The 23,266-nt window shown below is 41.3% G+C and overlaps 1 protein-coding gene across 5 annotated transcripts in view; it reads right to left on the bottom strand.

Moving 5' to 3' along the window:
- NHSL1 (NHS like 1) overlaps window positions 1-23,266 on the bottom strand; it is a 148,259-nt gene that overhangs the window by 87,540 nt on the left and 37,453 nt on the right. For 2 of the 5 annotated variants that reach the window (XM_028723549.2, XM_028723552.2), the window contains exon 1: window positions 9,345-10,273. The exons of the other annotated variants lie outside the window; for them this stretch is intronic. In XM_028723549.2, coding sequence (XP_028579382.2) covers window positions 9,345-9,546 — 202 coding nt within the window. In that variant the 5' untranslated portion in view covers window positions 9,547-10,273. Of the gene's footprint in view, window positions 1-9,344; window positions 10,274-23,266 lie in introns of those variants that run through there. 5 annotated transcript variants of the gene reach the window in all.

The raw sequence follows: 23,266 nt of genomic DNA, 5'->3' as shown, positions 1-23,266 counted from the left end.
AAGAGTCTCATGCTCTATTGACTGATCTATCATTAGGACTTCTCTATTCCTATCCAACTTTAACTTACCCCATTTTTCCACAAGTAGCCTCTAGGTCTGCCACTACCCACCACTTTTTAAATAAGAACAGTTCAAACAAAAGCCATCAGGCGTACAAAGAGTAATGCCTCAGAGAGTTTGTGATAAGTCAAGAAAGATATGTGCAAGCTCACAGTTCCGAACAGGTTTGTAAGTTTCAGCCCAAGGCATTCCCTATTTGTGTAGATATGGTGAAATTTTGAACCAAGTTCAAAGGCACAAGAGAATAATTATAGTTTCTTCTTCCCCATGTTCTGTTTGTAGGGAAATGCTGTATTTTGGACTTTGTAATTTTGTTACATTTTAGAAGTGAAAGTAAAGTTGTCATAGTACTACTGTTGTCGATGTTTTTAAAATGTTGATTTGTATGACTTCCTGTTTTGAACATGCTAGCGGTAGCCTTTAATGTTTCAGCCCTGTGGCCAACCTTTAACACAAACATGCATTGGAGGATTCATTTCCTACTTTTTTTTTTACCATACATTTGCATTGTAGTAGGTCAGGTTGTGACCCGGTAATGGGTTCCAATCCATTAGCTGACAACCAATGTGCTAGGCTTATTTATGTGGCTGAAGTGAAATTGAGAAATGATGTAGATAAGGTGCTGGCGGTAATACATATGATCACATGCCCTCTGACCTCAGTCTCTCCTGGCTTACTAAATCTAGCAGAGGGTTGACTGGTTGGGTCCAGAGAACAGTTAATGCTTCCTTGCGTAAGGGTCCCCTGCTGCCTTGAAACTGGCCATAGACCCCTTAGACTGGAACAAGTATTGCAGTCACAAACACTCGATTTTGGGGGAAGGTGGTGGAGAGGAGTTGTGGTGGGGCAGCTACAAGCATTCTTGGATGATGCAGACTATTTAGATCCATTTCAATCTGGATTGAGGGCTGGCCGTGGGATTGGGTTGGATTGGTCACCATGAGAGATGACCCCTGTAGAGAGTAGGGAAGGGGGAATGCAACCTTGTTCTTGTTTCTTATTTTGCTTGTCAGATTTTCATACCATTAACTATGGTATCATACTAGGCTAGCTCTGAGAGGTTCCAATTTTACCTTCAGGACCATGTCCAGAGAGTTACGTTGGGAGACTGCATTTTAGCTCCCTGGCAGCTGTGTTACCGGGTACTGCAGAGCACAACCTTATCTGCAATGCTATTTAATATCTATATGAAGCCACAGAAGTGGTTGTTTGGTGTCTGGGGACAAGTCGCCATCAGCATGCTGATGACACCGAGTTCTATTTCTCCATAATATCTGAATTGGGAGAGCCTGGACGCGGTGGTGAGATGGATGAGAGAAAAGCAAGCTGAGGTGAAATTCTGGCAAGATGGCGGCACTATGGATGAGTAGTTCCCATGACTTAACTGCACTTAACTACAGTGTAAGAAAAAGTATGACAGTAATCTACCAAATCTGCTAAATGCATAACTACAACAAAAAAACACAGCCATTCATATACCGGTACATCATTTATATTTAGACACATGCAAAACCAAAAAAGGAGGGCAAGCAGACAAAAAATGCAAGGGAAGGAAGAAATGGAGACAGCGATCATCATTTGAGATTTATACCAGCAGGAAAAGGCCTTTCTTTTGCCCTGGGGATGGGTCAGCAGGTGCAGCTAATCAGGCAAAGTATATTACTGTGCCTGGCCGTGTTGTCTTCCAGCAGGGGAACATGATTTAAGTTGGTAATCATTAAATCAGGCCTGCCAATTTAAAAGCATGATCCTTTAACGTATGGCAAATAGACGTGCTCCATCTATCACATGTTTAATGGTGAACCACACAAACACACATTGGAAAAGCCAAGAAATCTACTGCTATTATAAAGTTAATCATACAACATGGAGGCACTTAAAAATTACTTGCCTATCATGCTCTTCTTAAATATCCAGTGCTTAATAATATTCATATTGGTCTCTCTGGGCCACCAAGTCATTAAACAACCATACCAATGCTCAGTGGTATAGCGGTACATTTTTTTTGAAGTAAAGGAGCTCATTATGACTGCCCAGCTAGCTATCTACACTCCCAAGGAGAATCCAAAAACGCAGAGAGCTGTATATATATATATACATAGACACACAGAACAGCAGCTCTACCTAACACCCAAATTTATTAAGATCAGCATGACTGCAATTTAAGCTAAGAACAAGTTAAATCAGATCTATACACAGAATATTTCTATATAGGAATTTTTGTACTCAAGCATTCTGCTAAGTGACATTTTTGAAAGAAATTTTAAAGTTCAAAGGAATCAAACAGAAACAAATCACTATGTCCAGCTAAGATGCAACCTAAAAGTAGCTTTAAAAAAAAAACAAAAAAGCAATTCCTAGAATTCTGAAAACTCTTGGAATGCCAGTGACCAATTTCAGCAGTTGTATGAATAAATCACAGAGAGAACAGTATTGACATGCCAGTTTCTAAAAATATGAGGGGAAAGCACTAATACTGCTAATTTAGTTGAGAGGATATTTTTTTCCAAGCATATTCCAAATTTAACATGCTGATAACAGTCCAAATCAAGACTGAAATATACTCTTTGAAACCACCGCAAGCCTAACCCATAGTTTTAGCATGTCTAAGTTAACATTTATTGTCAATACAACATAATTATCCAAACTAGCCATGTGATTATGGCATTGCATACCAAGCCACAAGTACTTATTACTCTGGAATTTTAAGCAATTGCTAGCATTAAAAATGATTTGAGTTTTGAAATTTGCATCAGATGGGTGTGGGCACATAAGGGAAGGAGGGACAGACAAAACTATTCCCTACACAGTTTTGCAAACAGGGGGAGGGAGCATGTGGCCCTCCAAATGTTGCTGGACTACAGTTCCCATCATCCATGACCACTGGGAATGCTGGCTGCGGCTGATTGGACTGGAGTCCAATAACTGCTGGGGGTTCCCCATCCCTGCTGTTATCAACATTATGTACTTCCCTAAATTTACAACTTAATGACAGAAACCACATATGAATTGAGTTCCAATAGCTTATTATCGATATGTACAGATCCAAAAGTTTCGGCTGGCCTTGCTGAACAAGCACTTGTCAAATGCCTGACTACCTTCTTCTTTGACCACCAGCTCCTGCCCCCACGGCTTTTACCCAGGAGAAAATTGGCAGAGAAGTAGGTGTGCTGGTAAGTGTGCTGGCTTGAGATGATGCTTACTGAAGGCACCCCAAGTGCTTTCAGGAAGCAGTGACCAACCTTCCTTGTCCCCATCCTCTGCTCATCTTTCCTATTCAGTCAATGAAAGGGCAGTGTAGAAGGTTGCCAATGTGGCCAAGCATCTTCAGGGTTTTCCACCAAACAACCTAAACCCCACCATACTGCTGTCAAAAACTCCCTAGCTCTCCTCCCAACTTTGGGGTGTACTCAACTGACTTACTTCAAAGTTAGCAGTCCAGATGCTCGTCACCTTCACCAGACAACAATGGCACACTGAGAAAAGCAAACAGAACTGCTGAATCTTTAACTACTTTAACTACTTAAAGGTGTGGTTCAGATGCAATGATCTTGGTTCACTACACCATACTTTACTAGACCACAAACAAGCACTGGGGGGGGGGGGTGTAATTCAACAACGTTTTAGTCAAAGCAGACCCACTGAAATTAATGAGCATGACTAAGTCCGTTAATTTCAATGGGTCTACTATGAATAAAACCACCTCTCCTCTTTTCCTTTACCCTTCTCTCAGTTTTAACCCAGTTTCTATTTCATCTGAAGTTGAAAACTGACTTAAGCTTCTACTTCAAGTCAGGATTGCAAATCATGGGTTGATTCAGTTTCCATGCCAGGGCTGTAGTAAGAGCTTAACTCACATATTCCCAGTTTAGATGTATTAGGAAACTTTTACATCTGGAGACATAATATAAAAGGTGATATATAACTGGGAATATAAAAGCTGTTCTTCATCAGTTTGAACCAATGACTTCTTATTCCTGCATAAAGACCTTCTTAAGCAATTACAGTAGCTGAAGTCATATACAGTGGTACCTCGGGTTAAGTACTTAATTCGTTCCGGAGGTCCGTTCTTAACCTGAAACTGTTCTTAACCTGAAGCACCACTTTAGCTAATGGGGCCTCCTGCTGCTGCCGTGCCGCCAGAGCACGATTTCTGTTCTCATCCTGAAGCTAAGTTCTTAACCTGAGGTACTCTTTCTGGGTTAGCGGAGTCTGTAACCTGAAGCATATGTAACCTGAAGCGTATGTAACCCGAGGTACCACTGTAGTACCTGGAAGTCTTACAACACAAGCAATATTCTAAACAGCAGTGAAAGGGAGCGTAATGGGGGTGGGACAGAGCAGGGAGGATGTGAAACTGGGAGGAGCAGGTTTTTACACGCTCTGCTGATGCATGCAGGGCTCAGCAACACAACCCCCATGCAAAATGGTTGTTGCCTGTATTAAATAAAGCAGGTGGCAGCCAACAGATACCTCAAACCAGTGCTTAACACAGAACACAAGTTGGATTAATTTCATTACACATACATTTGATTAAGGGAAGCAAAGTCATTATGGTGTATTTATTTTTGCTCTGCAAAAATTTGCCTGTTTCCATTTTTTCCGGTTTACTAAATGCATAACTCATAAAGCAGCTTAGATATAGCCTCCTCTCCCTACCCCACCACTAGCCCAAAGATTCATCTCAATGGCTATCAAAAGCAACCTATTTCTCCCTTTTCACAGTTCTGCAGCACTTGAAACCATGTCAAATTTTACTAAATTGTCAAGAAATGATTCTCTTCAGGAAGGAGTACTGTATGTAGACTGTCACAGGCAGACATCTCAGATTTTATGGAAACCACAATTAGCCATGGCTTCCTGGTACAGTTATATTATCTGCACGAGACAAAATGAATGTAAAAGATTGTCATGTATGACATCTATAGGCCATAGAATAGCAATATTCAGCTATAGATCTTATAATTCAGATATATTACAAGCAAAATCAAGTGCACAAACTCACTTGGTCCCACCCATATCCAGTTTTTTAATTATCCTTCCCCTGCTTCACACTAAAAAAAAAAACAACCCTAATTTTTTTTAAAAAATCCGCCATGCACTGCAGTCTCTATTATTACAAGTGATTCAAGCTTTTATAGTTGCTGTCCAATTACAGGGGGAAAATGATTCTCTCCTCCCATCCCTTACTGTGCTCTATACAATGGACTTCTTTATTTTATATAAGTCGAGTGTAGAATAATGCTGCAATCAAAATCAATGCACTATGTTCACCCCCCCACCTCCCCCCGCCCCACTGTCTGACTGTGTGAATGCTCATTAAAAGAAAAACTAGGCCTTGCAAGAAAGGCTAGAGGAATTGTAATGAACAAGAGAGAACATAAATCTTACTAGGACAATACATAACATACCGATGTGTAACATATTACACATGAAAACATTTGTTTTGCCATCCCTTTAAAATTAAAAACAAAAAAGTAAACTGCCTACAGAAGACCCATATACAATTTTTGAAGTATTGAAGCAGCAGTGTTCAAGCAAATAAGCTATTATCTGGGTTTATCCTCATAGTACTCCAGCAAATCTTGGATAAATTGTCTCCTTCTCTCCCCTCTTCCCATTTTTGTGTTTTTGAACTTAAATTCAAGCCACAGTTTTCTGTCCAAAATCAGTAAAATACTGTATATAGGAAATTCTTAAACCAGAGGGCAGCTGCACTAATTTGCTCACTCTCAATCAGCACTAAAACTAATGTAACGTTGTTTCCAGAAAAATGTATAATTTATTCATACAATCTGAAAAAATGCACTACAAATTAAAAGTGGTGCATGTACCTATTTTTTATTATTATTATTATTATTATTATTATTATTATTATTATTATTATTGTCACGCCAAGCATCAGTGCACAATCAGTGTTGGGGTGCTTAAAAAGAGGGACAAGTGTTTGTTGATCCTTCATTTATGCCAGAGTTTTTATTTATTTTTTTAAGACTAGCTTGCAACTTAGCAGTCAGTCCCATGAATGGGGATCTTGTTCAGAATATATGAACTCTTCAAAGGGAGGAACACTGGAAGAGATTGATTAATTACATTTGTAGATGTACCTTTCTTTCAAGAGCATGTGTGCATTTCCTTAGATTTCCATTTTATTTTCAGAACTTTTCAGAACAACACATTGAAGTGAATTAGACTTGAAAAGCGGTCCAATTATTAGTTTTATGGTTCTGCGAGTTTTATATCCAAGTGGGGATTTGAACTTTCAAGTTTCCATGCACCAAATCCACTATATCACATGGGTTGGGTGTGTGTGTGTTTTGGCTATTTTTCACAAGAGAAATACCGTAACCTCCCATCACCTTTGCATGCTTTACTCAGACTTGCCATTCTCATCTGGAGCTGCTGTTCTTTACCCAACCAACTCTAGTCCTAAGGTTTTTCCGCTTGACTTGGGAATTTCCTACAGCCAGGACTACAACGAAGTTACACTGGGAGTTTCCCATAGTGTGGTAGACTTGCCTTAGGGCCCTTGTGTAACATAATGCTCTGAGCTCACAAACAGACCTTTTAAAGGAATCATATGAGAAAGCAGATGAGAAAGATTAGTCATCTATTGCAGTTTTCTGCTGATGAATCAGTGCACAGGACACAAGTCTAGGATCCTGTTGCAAACATGTCCATGAAACATTGTTTCCTCCATGTAATGTTCCTATATAGAGGTACTTGTGATTGGTCCAAACGTGGGCCATGAAAATACTCTCAAGATGCTTAAGCAAGAACTCCTTTCTTAATGCAACCTTATTTACATTGGCCAGCTGCTAATGTCTTTTGTTGAAGATAATCAACAGTTTTTAACCCGATTTGACTAAAGATCCAAAGGTTTCACAAGGAGTAGCAATGAATTTCACATTGGTCCTGGTACAGTGCAAGTCACTTATAGCAGACTAATCTGCACAGAATACACACTGCCAGGCCACTTTACTCCTTGAAAGTTTCCCCCTGGGAGCCCCATAGTTTTGAGAGGTTTAACCAAACACCTCTCCATACTGCCAGAACTTTAAAAGGCTTTTCAACTTCCAAATGTAAACATAGCACAGGGCAGCTCAGTAGATAATCACACCTAATTGAGTAGTTAGCTCCACATAAAGGGACAAGAATGTAGGCATCATTAGCTTGTTGTGTTCTAATTCAGTTTCAGTGTATGATTATTGAGGTTTGGCTGGACTAAGGGTGAATGTATTTAAGAAGAGAGCACTCATAATTAAAGGGTGCGTCCCAACTAAAAAAAAAACCCTCACAGTATCCTTTACTCATAAGAGTGACATACAAGGGTCACAGAGCCTGAAATTTCAGGTCTGACTTTATCAGCTGTCACTGCAAACTTACTCTCTCCCACCCCTACTCAAATCTGTTGAACAAGAGAGGAACAAAACAGAATAAAAACAGACCATAAGAGTACCTAATAGGGACACAGAAGGGGATAAGCATCTCAGAAATTGAATAGTGCAGTTTGCTGGCACTTCTATTAGCTAAAGGGTAAAGGAACCCCTGACCATTAGGTCCAGTCGCAGACGACTCTGGGGTTGCGGCGCTCATCTCACTCTATAAGCTGAGGGAACCGGCGTTTGTCTGCAGACAGCTTCCGGGTCATGTGGCCAGCATGACTAAGCCGCTTCTGGAGAACCAGAGCAGCGCAGGGAAACGCCATTTACCTTCCCACCGGAGGGGTACCTATTTATCTACCTGCACTTTGACATGCTTTCAAACTGCTAGGTTGGCAGAAGCTGGGACCGAGTCACGGGAGCTCACCCCGTCACGGGGATTCGAACCGCCAACCTTCTGATCGGCAAGTTCTAGGCTCTGTGGTTTAACCCACAGCGCCACCCGCATCCCTGGCACTTCTATTAGCCATCCATAAAAGTACAACAAGCTTCAGAGCAAAAAACACCACTACCAAAGCCAAAGCCAGGATCCAGGTAAGGGTCTTGCTGTCCCGAGGCCCCTTTCACGAACACATGCACCATCAAAACAACATGTTCTCCCATTTTCACTTTCTACACCAAGAGCAGGATGCTTTAAAAAAAGGACTTTTGGTCTGATCCTGCAGGGTTGTTATTTATGAAAACTTTATAAAAGTACCTTACTACCACCCACAATGCGCTCTTTTAAAACATACTTTTGAACATTGGTGTGCTGTTTGCTCACTGGTTTTTTATGGAGTCTACTATTTCCAATCGAAGTGTCAACAAGCTGCATCCAACAGGACTATCACCTGCTAAGCACAGAAGGCTATCAGGAAGACAATCCATCACCATCTGATGGACTAGTTGGTAATGCACTGGATTATATGTTCTTTCAAAATCTGCCAAAATGGATAATGATTACTTCAACATGCAATGAACCTCATGCACCTGTACTGCCAGGTTCTGATTAAATATCGGGCATACTTCCAAAATACATATGATTAGTAAGATAGAAGTATATAGCTAGGGTTTGAGAAGGGACTAGGAGGAGGATCAGGTGATAAAGTCCCCATAAGCTGAGTGCACCACAACAGTATGATACAACATGAGTGGGTGCTTCTGGTGATAAGTGTGCAGGGTTGTACTGTGTGAAAAGTCTATTTCACTATCTGCAGAAATGCACATAATATATGATATCTCTGCATAGCAAAATACAGGCAGATCAGCAGCTACTACTGCTATGTCATCACCATTATCAGCATATACATGCCCATTCCCTTCTTCCCACCTTGCAGCACATTTCATGCCCCTACAACAGGTGGAAAAGGGGGGAAATCCTTTTTACCTTTTGCTTTATGACACCCACCCTTACGTGCACAAGCTTTCTGTTCATCTCTGTTCTACACATATCCATCTACACATATCCATCCACCCCCTGAACTCCAAAAATGTATGGAAAATAAATTACTTTGGTAAAACCATAGTTCTGCTTTGTTTTAACCCATTTATACAGTTGTAAATCTCTATGCAACTCCTTGCTGTGGGCTGGACAGTTATCACAATACAGCTGCCATGTTAAGAAGCCTTGATATGAGAACACTGTTTCCGACTGGTGGGAATGAGGGCTTTGAGTAGCATACTACAAAGCAGAAGGATACACTATGAGGAAACACTTGCCACAGAAACCAAAAGGTCAAATGAAAGGCAGCATGTGGGGAAAATGGAAGGAGGGGGAAGGGATTTAATTAAGTAAAAGATTATAAGCAATAATACAATTAAATGATTAACTGCATATTTGAAAACAAACAAACAAAAAATCACCGTTTCTGTGCTGGGGTCTGTAGGTCCAGCTCTCATCCTCTTCTACCTGCTGCCCACATATAGATGTGAGTTCACCATCGCTGCGAAACAGCCTTTTTGTCTGCTTGGACAAGGTAGAGAAGTTTATCCAGCTCACAGCACGCGAGAGGGATCCTGGATTATGTTTAAACCGGAATGACTTTGAGGCACTTTCTTTTTTCATTTCTCCCCCCAAAAAATAAATAAATCCACTGGAGTATGCAACTTTCAAAATCACCCTTGTAGCCTTCTCCTTTTTCTTTTTATCTAATATAGAATAACCATGTTTCTTTAAACTTAAAGAAAACACATGCACTGTTTAAATCTGCATGGTGCACAGAACCAAGCGATTGTGCCTGTACAATTCCCGGAGGCTGCTTCTGCCTACAGTACTTTGTGAGCTGCCAAACAAAACACAGCGGAAGAAAGAAAAACACCACGGCACCCTGAAAACAACCTTCAGATGAGGATTGTGTAGGAGCACAACACCGAGGGACACAGCTTTCCGTTTTTTCCAGGTTTCAACCAAAGTCCATCTCCTCTGCTCAGTAACATTCTCCACCGATATGCTTGTAATCCAGCGTTCTCTTCTATCACATTTTCTTTAAACAAAAAAACCAGCTTCTTGGATCAGGGAGATGTACATGCTGCTAACAAGTTGCCAGACCAGGATACAAATTGGAACAGCTTTCTCTTTTCTGCAAGGAAATGGCACTGCCATTCTGATTCTTTAGTCCGTCCATCCTGTTTGCCCTTAAATGAAAAGCCTGGGGAACAATCTTCAGAAGGATTCTCTTTAACAATAAAAGAGACTGGCTGGCTAAAGCAATCGCTTAGGATTAGGGTGAAATATGATAGGCTCTCTCTTCTCTCTCTCTCCCCCAAAGGCACAGCTGTAGAAGCAGCAAACTCCTCCTTTCTGTGGCAGACAGCTAACAGCAGTGCAAACTTCTGAGCAGGGAAGATAACTCAAGGGCACCTCAGCCAACTTATACAAGGAGCAATAAAAAGCTCAAATTTAAGTGGCACATGATGTTTTATTTTACAATGGGCATACATTACACATAGGAGAGATGTTGTAAGTCTGTAAAACACTGCTAGTTTTACTGGTGGTGAGAACGAGAGCTACAAACAAACAGGAAGTTTTCAATATACAGTTACATACATGACTTTTCTCCTATACTTTCCTATTACAAATTTCACTTATGCTATGTTTTAAACACCTTCACTTTTCATTACAGAAGCACACAGATAGGATTGCCATTGTTAAATTAGATTAAATGTTTGATAAGAAAGCAAATTAACTACTGAATTCTATACAGTACATTGTATTCAGTTTTCCTGAAACTGTTGGAGGAAGTCTGCATGAAAAGAGTGAGAAAACACCACAAAATTCCAATGTACCCCATCCCCCCATGAAAGAGCCAATGATTTTGACCACTTTCTCAGAATGTGATCTCACGGAGCTAATGGATTTATATTTAGGGGTTTTGTCAACAAAAGCACTATAGCTCAAAAAGGAACTCCTTGAAGACACCCCATAAACCACAATACATGATACCAATTCACTCTGTAAGCATGAGAAACCAACACTAGTTGACTCCATTATTATTAATATTTAAATTTGTATACCACCTTTCATCCACAGATCTCATCGTGCTTCACAAAATAAAAAGAGAAGATAAAAAACACAAAATACATAATAAAAACAAGAACAGAACCAATAACCCCACCCCACCCTCCATTCACATAAACCAGTAATAATCCTCTTGTGCAAGACTAGTTCCAGGACTACAGGCCCTGTGTTTTTAATTCAAAACAAAGCAAACTTGACAAAAAACAGCTAAAGACAAAAAAAAAATGCATTTCTGGCAAAGAAGTGCCACCGGTTATGGTGCAATTGTTGTCTCATGAGAGACATCATTACTTCAGCATGCATACGTATTCTTCAGCACCTTTCAGAAGTAATTCCTTCTCCCCTGTAAAGTTACAGTTGTGTGACTCATAATGGAAGGATAAAGTTCATCGTCTGCCTGGGAAACAAACAGCCAAGTACTGTATCAGATTACCTATGAATCAGCTAGGCACACCAAAATGACCTTTGGCTCCTTGAACAATGGATTGGCCAACTGTCTTCAGTAAATAATTTAATAGGCTGTATTTATATTGTCCCCTTTGAAGGCAACACATACACCCCACTAAAAAAAAAAATTCTACACCCCTAGAAGTAAAGCACATGGCATATGAAGTTATTTGACTGAAACCTGCAAATAAATATAGCAATGCAATTAACAAAACTACACTAAATGTGCTGGCGTGCTTTGGTGGTCACGAAGAGTCGGACACAGCTAAACGACTAAACCACAACAACACTAAATGTTCCTTCAAATAATAGTGTTAACAGGTAAACAGGATTGTAGCATAATAATCTCTAGATGACTTCAATTTATGGGATAAGAATCTAGAGAAAGTGGAAAATTAAGAGGCAATCAAATTTCAGAGGCACAATTCCTAATTTCTGGTAGAAATCAAAACTTCAAATATTCCAAATACTAATATTGGCTCCATGCCACAGCTTGATAAAATGAACAGAACTGAACATGAAAATTAGGATTAACAACTGAGAATTCTCCCATTTCTGCAACACAAAAAGCAATGATATGATGTGATGTTTATTTTAAAGCACCATGTCATTTTGCCATAATATTTATTTGAGGAAGAGGAGGTTAACTCAATTTATTGTGATAAGGTCAGCAGTTACATGGCGGTCCCTGTTCATGAAGCAAAAATTACAATTCAGGTAGTCCGTATTTTATTTCATAACACTTTCTCTTACAATAAAAACTTAAGGTAGATGTAGAGAAAAGAGATAAACTGTTCAAATTTAAATGAAATTTATTTTGCCAGAAAGATGTCAGTTTTACCTCATTATTTCTCCAATATAATTTACACAAATTGAAATTGAAAAATACAGTACTGGATTTATCCCACATTGGATTATTTGTACTGACAAATAGTCCCAAGAGGAGGGAATCACAACAGTCTTTAGGGTGCAATCCAGCCAGTCATGCATTTTACATCCTATTTATTTCAGTGAGAGAGCTAAGCACATGTTAAATCTGTTGAAATCAGTGAGACCAAAGAGTATTTAACTTTAACTAGATTATGCCCTAGGAATTCCAACTGACAATTTCACAATATAACACAGGGCTGTAAAACTGTATATAAGAAAATGGAATAATATGCAGAAACAAAATTCCATACTTAACGGTGAATTTCTGTTCTTTACAAGTGAACAAGATCAGCTAGATGGGAAGGAACTATGTTCTGGGACCAGAAAACAGTCCCCAGAATCTTTCTGAAGCGCAACTCCCACATGACATCCAGGCCAGCTGACTTCCTGCCTCAAGGTGAGAGGTATCTAACATGAGAATCACAATAAAGAAAGTAAAAGGGAAGACAACAAAGGGAAGATTAGATGATGAAATGCTCACACTCCAGTTCCAACTCTCTTCCCAGAAGTCCAACAGGCCAGATAAATAAAAGCTGAGCCTGAAAACAGTGGACCCCTTCATCCTAACTTCTCTACACTTGAAAACACCAGCAATAAACACCCAGTCCTTGCTGTACAAGTGGTGTTCTGGAGCGCTAGAAGAAGGACAGGCACTTTTCCAGGCCACAAGAGGCATATGAAGCCAGGAACTGAAGGACACTGGCCATCTTCCAACCGCTTTCCTACACCCACTGAGCAGCTGTGCAGCAGCAGTGTCCATACAGTATTAGTCAGCATCATTCAGGCAGCAATGCAGAGAGCTACATAAATGAGAGACGACCAAGACTCTAACCAACCCCTTCAGGGTTCTCCCCATAGATGGCAACAGTGGTTTCTGAGATGGCTGTGGGACAACTGCAAGTATAAGTTTGGAGGGTAGGAGAGAGGTCCAATGATCTGAACACAAATCACTAGGTCCCTCCCCAGTCAGTCCCTGACTCCACCCATGGAAGTAGGGGAGGAAATGCCTCCAGACTTTGCAAGGCCACACTATATCACCAGCTAGGCCAGGTATACGCTCCTTCAGATATACAGGACCAAGGCCATTCAGGGCTTTAAAGGTCAGCAGCAGCACTTTGAATTGTGCTCAGAAATGTACTGGGAGCCAATGCAGATCTCTCAGGACTGGTGTTATACGGTCTCGACGGCCACTCCCAGTCACCAGTCTAGCTGCCGCATTCTGGACTAACTGCAGTTTCCGAGTCACCTTCAAAGGTAGACCCACGTAGAGCGCATTGCAGTAGTCCAAGCGGGAGCTAACTAGAGCATGCATCCCTCTGGCAATACAGTCTGCGGGCAGGTAGGGTCTCAGCCTGCATATCAGTTGGAGCTGGTAGACAGATGCCCTGGACACAGAATTGACCTGTGAGTCCAAAATGACTCCCAGGCTGCATACCTGGTCCTTCAGGGACACAGTTGCCCTATTCAGGACCAGGGAGTCCCCCACACCCACCCATCCCCTATCCCCCAAAAACAGTACTTCTGTCTTGTCAGGATTCAACCTCAACCTGTTAGCCACCATCCATCCTCCAACCACCTCCAGACACTCACACAGGACCGTCACCGCCCTCACTGGTTCTGATTTAAAAGAGAGGTGGATCTGGGTATCATCTGCATACTGATGAACACCCAGCCGAAACCCCCTGATGATCTCTCCCAGTGGCTTCATGTAGATGTTAAAAAGCATGGGGGAGAGAACGGAAGCCTGAGGCACCCTACAAGTGAGAGCCCAGGGGTCTGAACACTCATCCCTCAACACCACTTTCTGGACACGGCCCAGGAGGAAGGAGTAGAACCACTGTATAACAGTGCCCCCAGCTCCTCTAGACGGTCCAGAAGGATGTTATGATCGATGGTATCAAAAGCTCCTGAGAGATCCAGCAGAACTAGGAAACAACTCTCACCTTTGTCTCTAGCCTGCCAGAGATCATCGACCAGCACGACCAAGACAGTTTCAGTCCCATTATGAGGCCTGAATCCCAACTGGGAGGGATCCAAATGGTCTGCATCCTCCAGGCATGCCTGGAGTTGTTCAGCAACCACCCGCTCAATCACCTTGCCCAAGAATGGAAGATTTGAGACTTGGCGATAGTTGGCCATATTGGCCGGGTCCAGGGATGTTTTTTTTAAGAAGCAGTTTAATGACCGCCTCTTTCAACGGGGCTGGGAAGAATGGGAGACACACTGAATACTGGACCAACAACATCTGGAGAGCCACATTTTCCCCACTCCTGTCATACATGCTGTCCCTTGTATTTATGTAAAAAAAAAAGTCACAAGTATTTTACTTGGCAGCTCTAATATTTCTTTATGAACAAAGTATATTTTCCCACACATTTTAGCTTAAGGTTTTAAAAGTTTCTGTTCAGTGAGCAAAACAGACACTGATTTATCTGTGTTTTGGAACTGCTCTCATGCTAATTTTATCCCTGCAATCCTTATAATTTCATCCTTGATGACTCAGCACAGCAACTGCTGAACAATTAAAAGACTCAAAACGGTTGCTCCCTAAGGCAGTCTGCTTTAAAAAATAGTGATCATACGTTCTCATACATAATCCACTTCCTCAGCCTTTTCTCTTCAGATATCAGAATTCATTCTTAGCCAATTAAGGGACATAGTCCAGCCACATTAAATAATACTGAAAGAATTTGTCCAGTTACTAGGCACAGCTTTTTTACACAGTATCTGTAAGTTGAGAATAGTTGTCCAAAACAAGTCTAACTCATGACTGATCAGACACTGCTTCGTGAGAAAAACATTCAGACACAAAACTGCTTAGAAGCGCAGCTATCCAAACAGTACAACTGATGATGTAGCAGTACAACCCACCCCCAAACCATCTGTCAGCAAGTGGGAAACTGGTTGAGTAAACCTAGGCTTGCCATATGTCCGGAAAATTCCAGACATGTATGTAAATTGGACATCTAAAATGGCAACCGGGGGGATTTTAGAATTTTAAGACATGTCCGGAATTTCCTGCACATATAGCAAGTCATCCCCCCCCCCCCCCGGTTTTCTTGTTTTGTGTGTCTGTGTGTGTGCCACCAAGGCTTTCTGTCCTGCTTCAGCCACAACTGGCTTTCCTTTTTGGCCCCGTCTTCCACCTCCCGGCGTGTTTGCTTGACCCACTGCTCTGGCCCTGCCCACCATATGGCCACCGCCTTTGGAGAGAAGAGAGTGCGACAGGAACATGCAGGCATTTGTGAGGCAAAGCACTCGGCAGGAAGGACATGAAGGGGCTGCCTTCCTCTGGTACCTCTCTCTCTCTCTCTGGGCTCCTGGGGTGGGCGGCGAGGGGGTCGTCTCCCCTCCTTGGGAGCCTCTTTGGTCCTTCACCCCTGGAGGTCTTCAGGTCTCCTCCCCACTTTGCACCCCTGTCTGGCCTCTGGAATCGCTGCTCTGGTGAGGTCTTCAAGCTCCGTCTCTTGAACTTGGGGGGGGGGGGGGCTGACACCCAGGCTGGACGCGTGGCTCTGCTAAGGCTGGGGCCATATTCTGCTGCCTTTTGGGCTGCCTCACAGCAGCAGCAGGAAGTTGCCACCATCTCCTCCTGTGTCTTCCTTCTCCCTGTCCAGCAGCTCACAGGGCTGCTCCCCCATGCACACGCCCCTTTCCAGCTACAACATGCTGGTGTAGCTTCAGCACTACTTCTAGCCCTTCCCTTGGGGCGGGTGAGTGAGGTGTCCCTAGCTCTCCTTCATACAACCTGACACACAAACACCGTTTTGTCTTTCAATATGTTTTCAGTCAATTATCTAAATGAATCCTAACATGGAACTGCTAATTCAAAAATCAGGTTTGCAATGCAGTACAAGTCATAAGTGGCAGGTCTGCAACAAAATGTTGCAATGTGGGCTGCTGCTGTTCAGGGCCCTAGCCTCTCCATTCCGTTCCATTCCTCCCAACCACCCCCACATATACTACCATTCTACCTTGACTTAGAATGTTGAGTCAGCACTGAAGAGGGGGAGCAGAAAGGATATTGATGTCAGATATTTATTTCTCCATTTTGCAGTGGACACATTTGTGCCCCAGCCTGGCTGCATGAAGATATTTTACTTTTTCGTGGGTGTCTATGGATACTTTCACTTATGTCACTAGAGACAGTTGAAAGCAGCTTCTAAATACGAACCAGGAAATAAATAATCCGAACCAGGAGTTGCCGATCTTTTCGGACCATTCTGAACTTTGAATAAGTCCTGTGAGCACCAGGCACAGAATGGCTGCCATGGAGGAGGGCGGGGCGGGGGACGGGAAGACAACGCAACACAACATGGCTGCCATGGTGGTGCAGGATAACAGACAACTAGAGAACATGTGGTCATTGCCACAATCTCATGCTTGCCATGAGAAGTCACTTATGTTCTGCTGGTCCTGATTGTGGAAATCACAAAATATTGATTTACACACAGATACATGCTGTGCTATCTATAAACAACAGGGCTAATTCTTCAGCACCAGGAAAAATATATGAAGTGGCAACACTTCTCTCTCACTTTCTCTTGCACACACACTTACCACATACACAAACACACACTACATACATATTTTCCCTCAAACACCACATACACCGCTTATCTCCCTGCCCGAGTGCGTCTTTTCTTCTCTCACACAGATGACACTTTCATACAGACTTCCCCATCTCACATAAACAGCTCACATGCATCTCTCCCCCTCTCTCTGGAAGGCTTCCATTGAAGTTAGAAAGACTGACAGAAAACAATCATAGAATCATCCTGTATCTGCTTCTGAATCATGTTCAACTGCTCATAAAATATTCCTAATATATATAAAAAGTCAGAGGCTGCCACTTTTCTAGTATAGAGAATCTGGCATTAAATTGAAAGGTATGGCCACAAGATGGCACTGTGAAACAACTGACTTGCCCATACAGATGAAAGGCTCAGATACTTTGTGCTACAGAAAACAGAGCTTTCCTGGATTCTGAGAAGCTTCGTTTTTAATTCTCTGGTCTGTACATCACTCAATTTTATCTGTGATATATATCATTCTGTTTTTATCTAGTTTTTAGGGAATGTTACTGAACATCATTATCACCTTTTTATTCTTTTAACATTAACCGCTTTTTATTATATTATGAGGTGTAAACAAACAAACAAAAATACCGTACAATGTAAAAATAAATAAAACTTACCAGCTTCTACCCTATCCTTACATAGAGTAGCTAAAAATAGTTTTTTAAAAACCTCATAACTTGGATCACCTCCCCCTAAAATCAGTCCTGCCAGCTGATCGTCCCCAAGGTCCATTTTTAAACATTCTCCACTCCTGCCAAGCTCCTAAACTAGAAATTGGAGTGGGGGGAGGGGGAGGGGGAGAGGGGGGGGGAGAGGGGCAGCCAGGAAGAAGAAGCATTTGCCACTAAGCATCAACAGGAAAAGGAATGACCCTATCCCATTCCTGTTATCTCATCAGAGGTACATTTGGAAACACATGTTCACAGCATAAATGAAGAGTCCCAGTCCAATTTTTAAGCTTTCCCTGCCAGTGACCCCGAGTTCAGCGACTGTTGAGCCCCAACTCCTTCAGCCAGCCTAGTGATTAAATTTAATCGGATTTCTCTTGAGGGGTTTTGTACTCAAACATGGCTCCTCTCCAAACAACAATCTCAAGAGAAAGTACCACATCCAAGACTCCGCTGAGTTAGTGTATCATGTTCCACATGTGTTCTTCAAGACTGGGTGTGGATGTGGTTGCGGCTTCATAATGCAGAAATCTTCTACAGCAAACTGTCCTTTTAACCACAAATAGCTTCTCCCTTTCTTTATAAGGAGCACTTGGCTAAAAGGAAAGAGTTTTGGATGTTTTTTTAGAGAGAGAAAGGAAGTTAACTTTCATGTCCATTCTCAAAGAATGGATATCAGATGGTTGTGTAATTTTCATCCTCTGTATAAAACATCAAGCAGATAACAGTATAGCACAATTTTTAAAACACCTGTGTTTTATATGTTGGAACTGTCTTCTGCTTCATATTATGCAGGACACACAATGCATACTTAACATCAAAATGCTTAACTCATCATGTTTAAAATGAAACTCAGTACAAAATGCTAGTTGTGAAGGCACAATATTAACCTTTTTACTTTCTATAATTAAGAAGGCATAAAGGAACATGTGGTTTGAATGTTGTTGACCAATAGGGTGGAAACTTTAAAGAAGAAAAATGTCACCTATAAGAACATTGCTCGTAACATTGCAAACATTACAATTCTATCGTTAAAAGCCACTGAATATTTTTTTACAGAAACTAAAAACTAGTTTTTTAAAAAAGGAGAATGATGTTTTTGTACGCTACTGCAATCTCTGAGCGGTGCAAGAATCCAGAGGTTCCGGGCTTACCCAGGTTTTGTATTTCCTTTTGGAAATGAGGCACAGTGGAGACTTTGGTGTCTTTATGATATATGGTTTATTTACACACATATATACCGTAACTGTGAAGCTGAGGCTCCAATACTTTGGCCACCTCATGAGAAGAGAAGACTCCCTTGAAAAGACCCTAATGTTGGGAAAGATGGAGGGCACAAGCAGAAGGGGACAACAGAGGACAAGATGGTTGGACAGTGTTCTCGAAGCTACCAGCATGAGTTTGACCAAACTGCGGGAGGCAGTGGAAAACAAGAGTGCCTGGTGTGCTCTGGTCCATGGGGTCATAAAGAGTCGGACACGACTAAACGACTAAACAACAACAACAAACAAATAACCTGAGCCTGTGATGGGAGGGTTCACAGCATTAACACCCCAAAAAGGTCTTTTTTTCTCGCCTTGCATTTAAGCAGAGATCCACCATTTCTCTGCCTCTCTGACTTTCCAACTTGCCGCCTTGTTTCTCAGGAGATGCAGATGTATACTTTTTATACCTCTTCATGAGCATTCTTCCACTGAGGAAAACATACTACACAGGTCAGCTTTATATTTTTCATTTTACTAACAAGGATTATGCCTCAAAAGTTCACTCGTTGTCTAGGCTTCAGTACAGAAGACAAAGCACTGGAGAGTTTCTCCCTGACTGTCTGCTCCTTCCCATGCCTGTGTGTGTGTGTGTGTGTGTGTGTGTGTGTGTGTGTGTGTAGCAACTCTCTAGTACAATGGTACCTCATGTTACATACTTAATCCGTTCCGGAGGTCCATTCGTAACCTGAAACCGCTCGTAACATGAGGCGAGCTTTCTCTAATGGTGCCTCCTGCTCCTGCCATGCCGCTGGAGTGCGACTTCCGTTCGCATCCCGGGGCAAAGGTCGTAACAAGGAGCATCTACTTCCGGATTAGCGGAGCACGTGACCTGCAGCATTCGTAAGGGGGACGGGACGTAACACGAGGTACCACTGTACCAAGCTAGTTTCCTTTGAGAACTTTTGTTTGGATTCTAAATTGCTTCTCCATTCACATAAGAGAGATACCTGCCAACAATACCGGCTAACTGTCCCTTCATCTGAATTCTCCAGGGCCATATCCCACACTATTCCCAATGATAATTCAAGCCAGTGGGGCTTTTGAAGACAAGCTTACTTGCTTAAGAAGGCAAGCACTCTTATGTCTCCTATGCATTTTGTATAATGGTAATAAAATATTGACTGGCGTTTCTTAGATCTTTTGATTCACAAACACTTCCTCGTTCTCATTTTGCCACCTACCCCAAATTCTGGAGGTTGTCAGAAGCTAACATTTATTTTCTTTGTTGAAATCAGAGTACAAGTAATCTGAAGGACACATTAGGAGTTAAATAATTTGGCTGCAGGATAAGACTGTACTGAATGACATGTTTTCTTGTTTTCCTACAAAATGGTAATCAAGCTGATAAATGATACACAGGTTTCATGGGAGTCGTTTGGGGAACTTTCTGCATTACAAGCACTCATTCCAAAGTAGGGAAGACAAGAAGATAAAATATTTACCTTCAGGCAAAGTGGGGGGGAGGGGGCAGCAGATACAGACATATTTAAAATGCCAATGTATGTTTAACTGGCAAGTGCAAGAGAAACAAAACAACAAGCAAGGGGGTGTCCTTGTTGCTATTTTTATGTCAGTATTCTTACAAAATGGTTATTTTGCAAACAAGGCACATGTTTTATTTATGCACTGCTTCTTCAAATTAAAAATGTTCACATATAAAAAGCAACTCCACTATTGCTCACTATGTACAATGGGGATTTTATCAATCCAAAGATACTGTTCAATGCAAACAAAATACAGGAGCACTACCCTCAAAGCCCTTCTTTGAAAAACCGCAATAAGAAAGGCTCCACCAGTATTATGTTTTATAATTATGGGAATTCTTGCCTAAATTTCCCCCCGTTAACTATGGGTTTCTACAAACACTAGCTCCCAAATTAGCTTGAGATTAGTACCACCACATGGATTTCAGACCAGACAACTGGTAGCATCTAGGCACAAATACAGAAATACAGGCATCTTCATTAAGGCGAAGTGCTTTAAAATGCACACACACACACTTCTTATCACCACTAAGCAAAGCACCTGAAGAAAATCCAAGATTTTTTAGATCTAAGAGATTTCTCAAAATCTGATCAAGGGGAAATGCTGGTTCACACGTACAAGTTCATCACTTTTTATTTGACTATTCAGCACTTTAACTTGCAGTATTTCAAAAGCATATATATATTCTTAAATTGCATATTTATGCAATAGAACAATATCCAGTGTCGCCAGTAGAGACATCTGAACACTGGTCCACAATCCAGTTATAGCACATAGATTTATTGTGCTCCAGAATTATTTGAGGTTGTGATAGCTGGAGCCTGGTAAATGCAGACACTACCTTGTTTGGGATACTTGAGAGTATTGAGATCCAGCGTGGTGTAGTGGTTAAGAGCGGTAGACTCATAATCTGGGGAACCGGGTTCGCGTCCCCGCTCCTCCACATGCAGCTGCTGGGTGACCTTTGGCGCCAGTCACACTTCTTTGAAGTCTCTCAGCCCCACTCACCTCACAGAGTGTTTGTTGTGGGGGAGGAAGGGAAAGGAGATTGTGAGCCGCTTTGAGACTCCTTAGGGAAGTGATAAAGCGGGATATCAAATCCAAACTTCAGGAATGGTTTCCCATTTTACAACCATGAATGGCACACTTTTGTTCTTCACAAATAACACATTATTTTTTATAGATTTCACACTGTTTGAAAACAAAGCCATTTAGACAACATGAAGGACAGAAAAATGTACACAGGGAGCTGCTTCAATCTTTCCAAAATCTTACTCTATCAACATCCAATAGAAGGATAAAGTGCCTGATCAAATCCAGACATGTTTGTTCAAGCAATCCACAGCTTCCTTAAAAAATAATAATAATAAAGAAAGCAATCTTGCTTTTTAACAAATTCTTTAAAAGTTTGGCTATATTATGCTAGAGAACATCCTTTTTCCTGTACAAACTAGATTTATTTTGTATCCAAATACGATGCAAGAAATGAACACAAAGAAGGAAGCACAGCTAGGCTGCTTCCCAGTTTAGAGCATGTTGAAGCCAAGACAAATACTGCAGAAGTTTGGTTTGTATATTGGCAGCCAGTTAGATACTGCAATTTTCTGGAAGAGTCTCTTGAAATTTAGCAGAAACCTATTTCCTTTCTAGTTTCCAGAAACTATGTACAAATCTTTTAACTCCAAATTTTATTGGCAACATTGATTGACGGCTATTGTTGAAATCTTTTGAGTAGCCTCAGAACCATTGTGTTTCACAATATGAATGTACAGATGCTATAATTACTTAACAACTAGTAATTCCCAGTGAAGACAATGATACTTGCATCATGCAAATAAACACACAGGACAGATTTGCACCATGTAATTAAGAAAGCAAACAATATTGTGATAGTAAACCCCAAAGTAGTGCTGACAACTCTTCATCTCTTCTGATTCTATTAAAGGTAAAGGGACCCCTGACCATTAGGTCCAGTTACAGACGACTCTGGGGTTGCGGTGCCCATCTCGCTTTACTGGCCGACGGAGCCGGCATACAGCTTCCAGGTCATGTGGCCAGCATGACTAAGACACTTCTTGCGAACCAGAGCAGCGCACGGAAACGCCATGCACAGTGTTTAATCCCACCTTCCCCAGTTGATTTATGACATTTGCAGGTTATCAACACATCAGCTAAGATTTTAGTCTAAAATGTGGCTGTTTCAGCAGGAAGATCTCAGGAAATTTAGGAACATTATAGGCATATAAAGGATAATGTGTCTTGGAAAGCAAAGGCTTTAAAGAAAACAGATATGCTTGTTAGGATTATAAAGTCATGCTGAAAACTCATTTTTAAAAGCTTAGAACAGTATTAAATTTTCTAGGGTATACCATGGTCAGGAAAGCATTGTAATGGATACAATGAAAACAGAAACTCTGGAATGTGTGTGCTGTGTTAATATAGCAAAACTGTCCTGTTCCTAATAATGAGAATCACACAAGATATATGAATTGTACCTTCACATGCCAGAAATTTCTGCCCCCAAATATGAAAGGTTTGCTCAGAAAAGCCATTAAGGACTATCCAAATATTTCTGTAGTATTAGACTGCTTTTGACAGGCAGCTTCAATTATCATGTAAGCTGGTAGCAGTAGGAATGCAATATCTGAAAAAATATTTTAAAAAACCCCAACACTAACCAGATAATATGCACCTGCCATACATACCCAAACACATAATTCCTCAGCTCCTTACATCTGGAAAATATTAATATGGAATGTCTACCATCCTACACAAAGCTAATTATGTAATGCCTAGTGACTATATAGTATAATAGCTGTGTCACGATGCAAAATTCCCATAACTTTCCAAAATGTGTAGGTTTCCAATCTTATAAATCTTATAAATTCTCCTA

This window comes from Podarcis muralis, chromosome 3 (genome assembly GCF_964188315.1).
Source record: "Podarcis muralis chromosome 3, rPodMur119.hap1.1, whole genome shotgun sequence".
Classification (NCBI taxonomy): domain Eukaryota; kingdom Metazoa; phylum Chordata; class Lepidosauria; order Squamata; family Lacertidae; genus Podarcis; species Podarcis muralis.
This window is presented reverse-complemented; position numbering and strand designations above follow the sequence as displayed.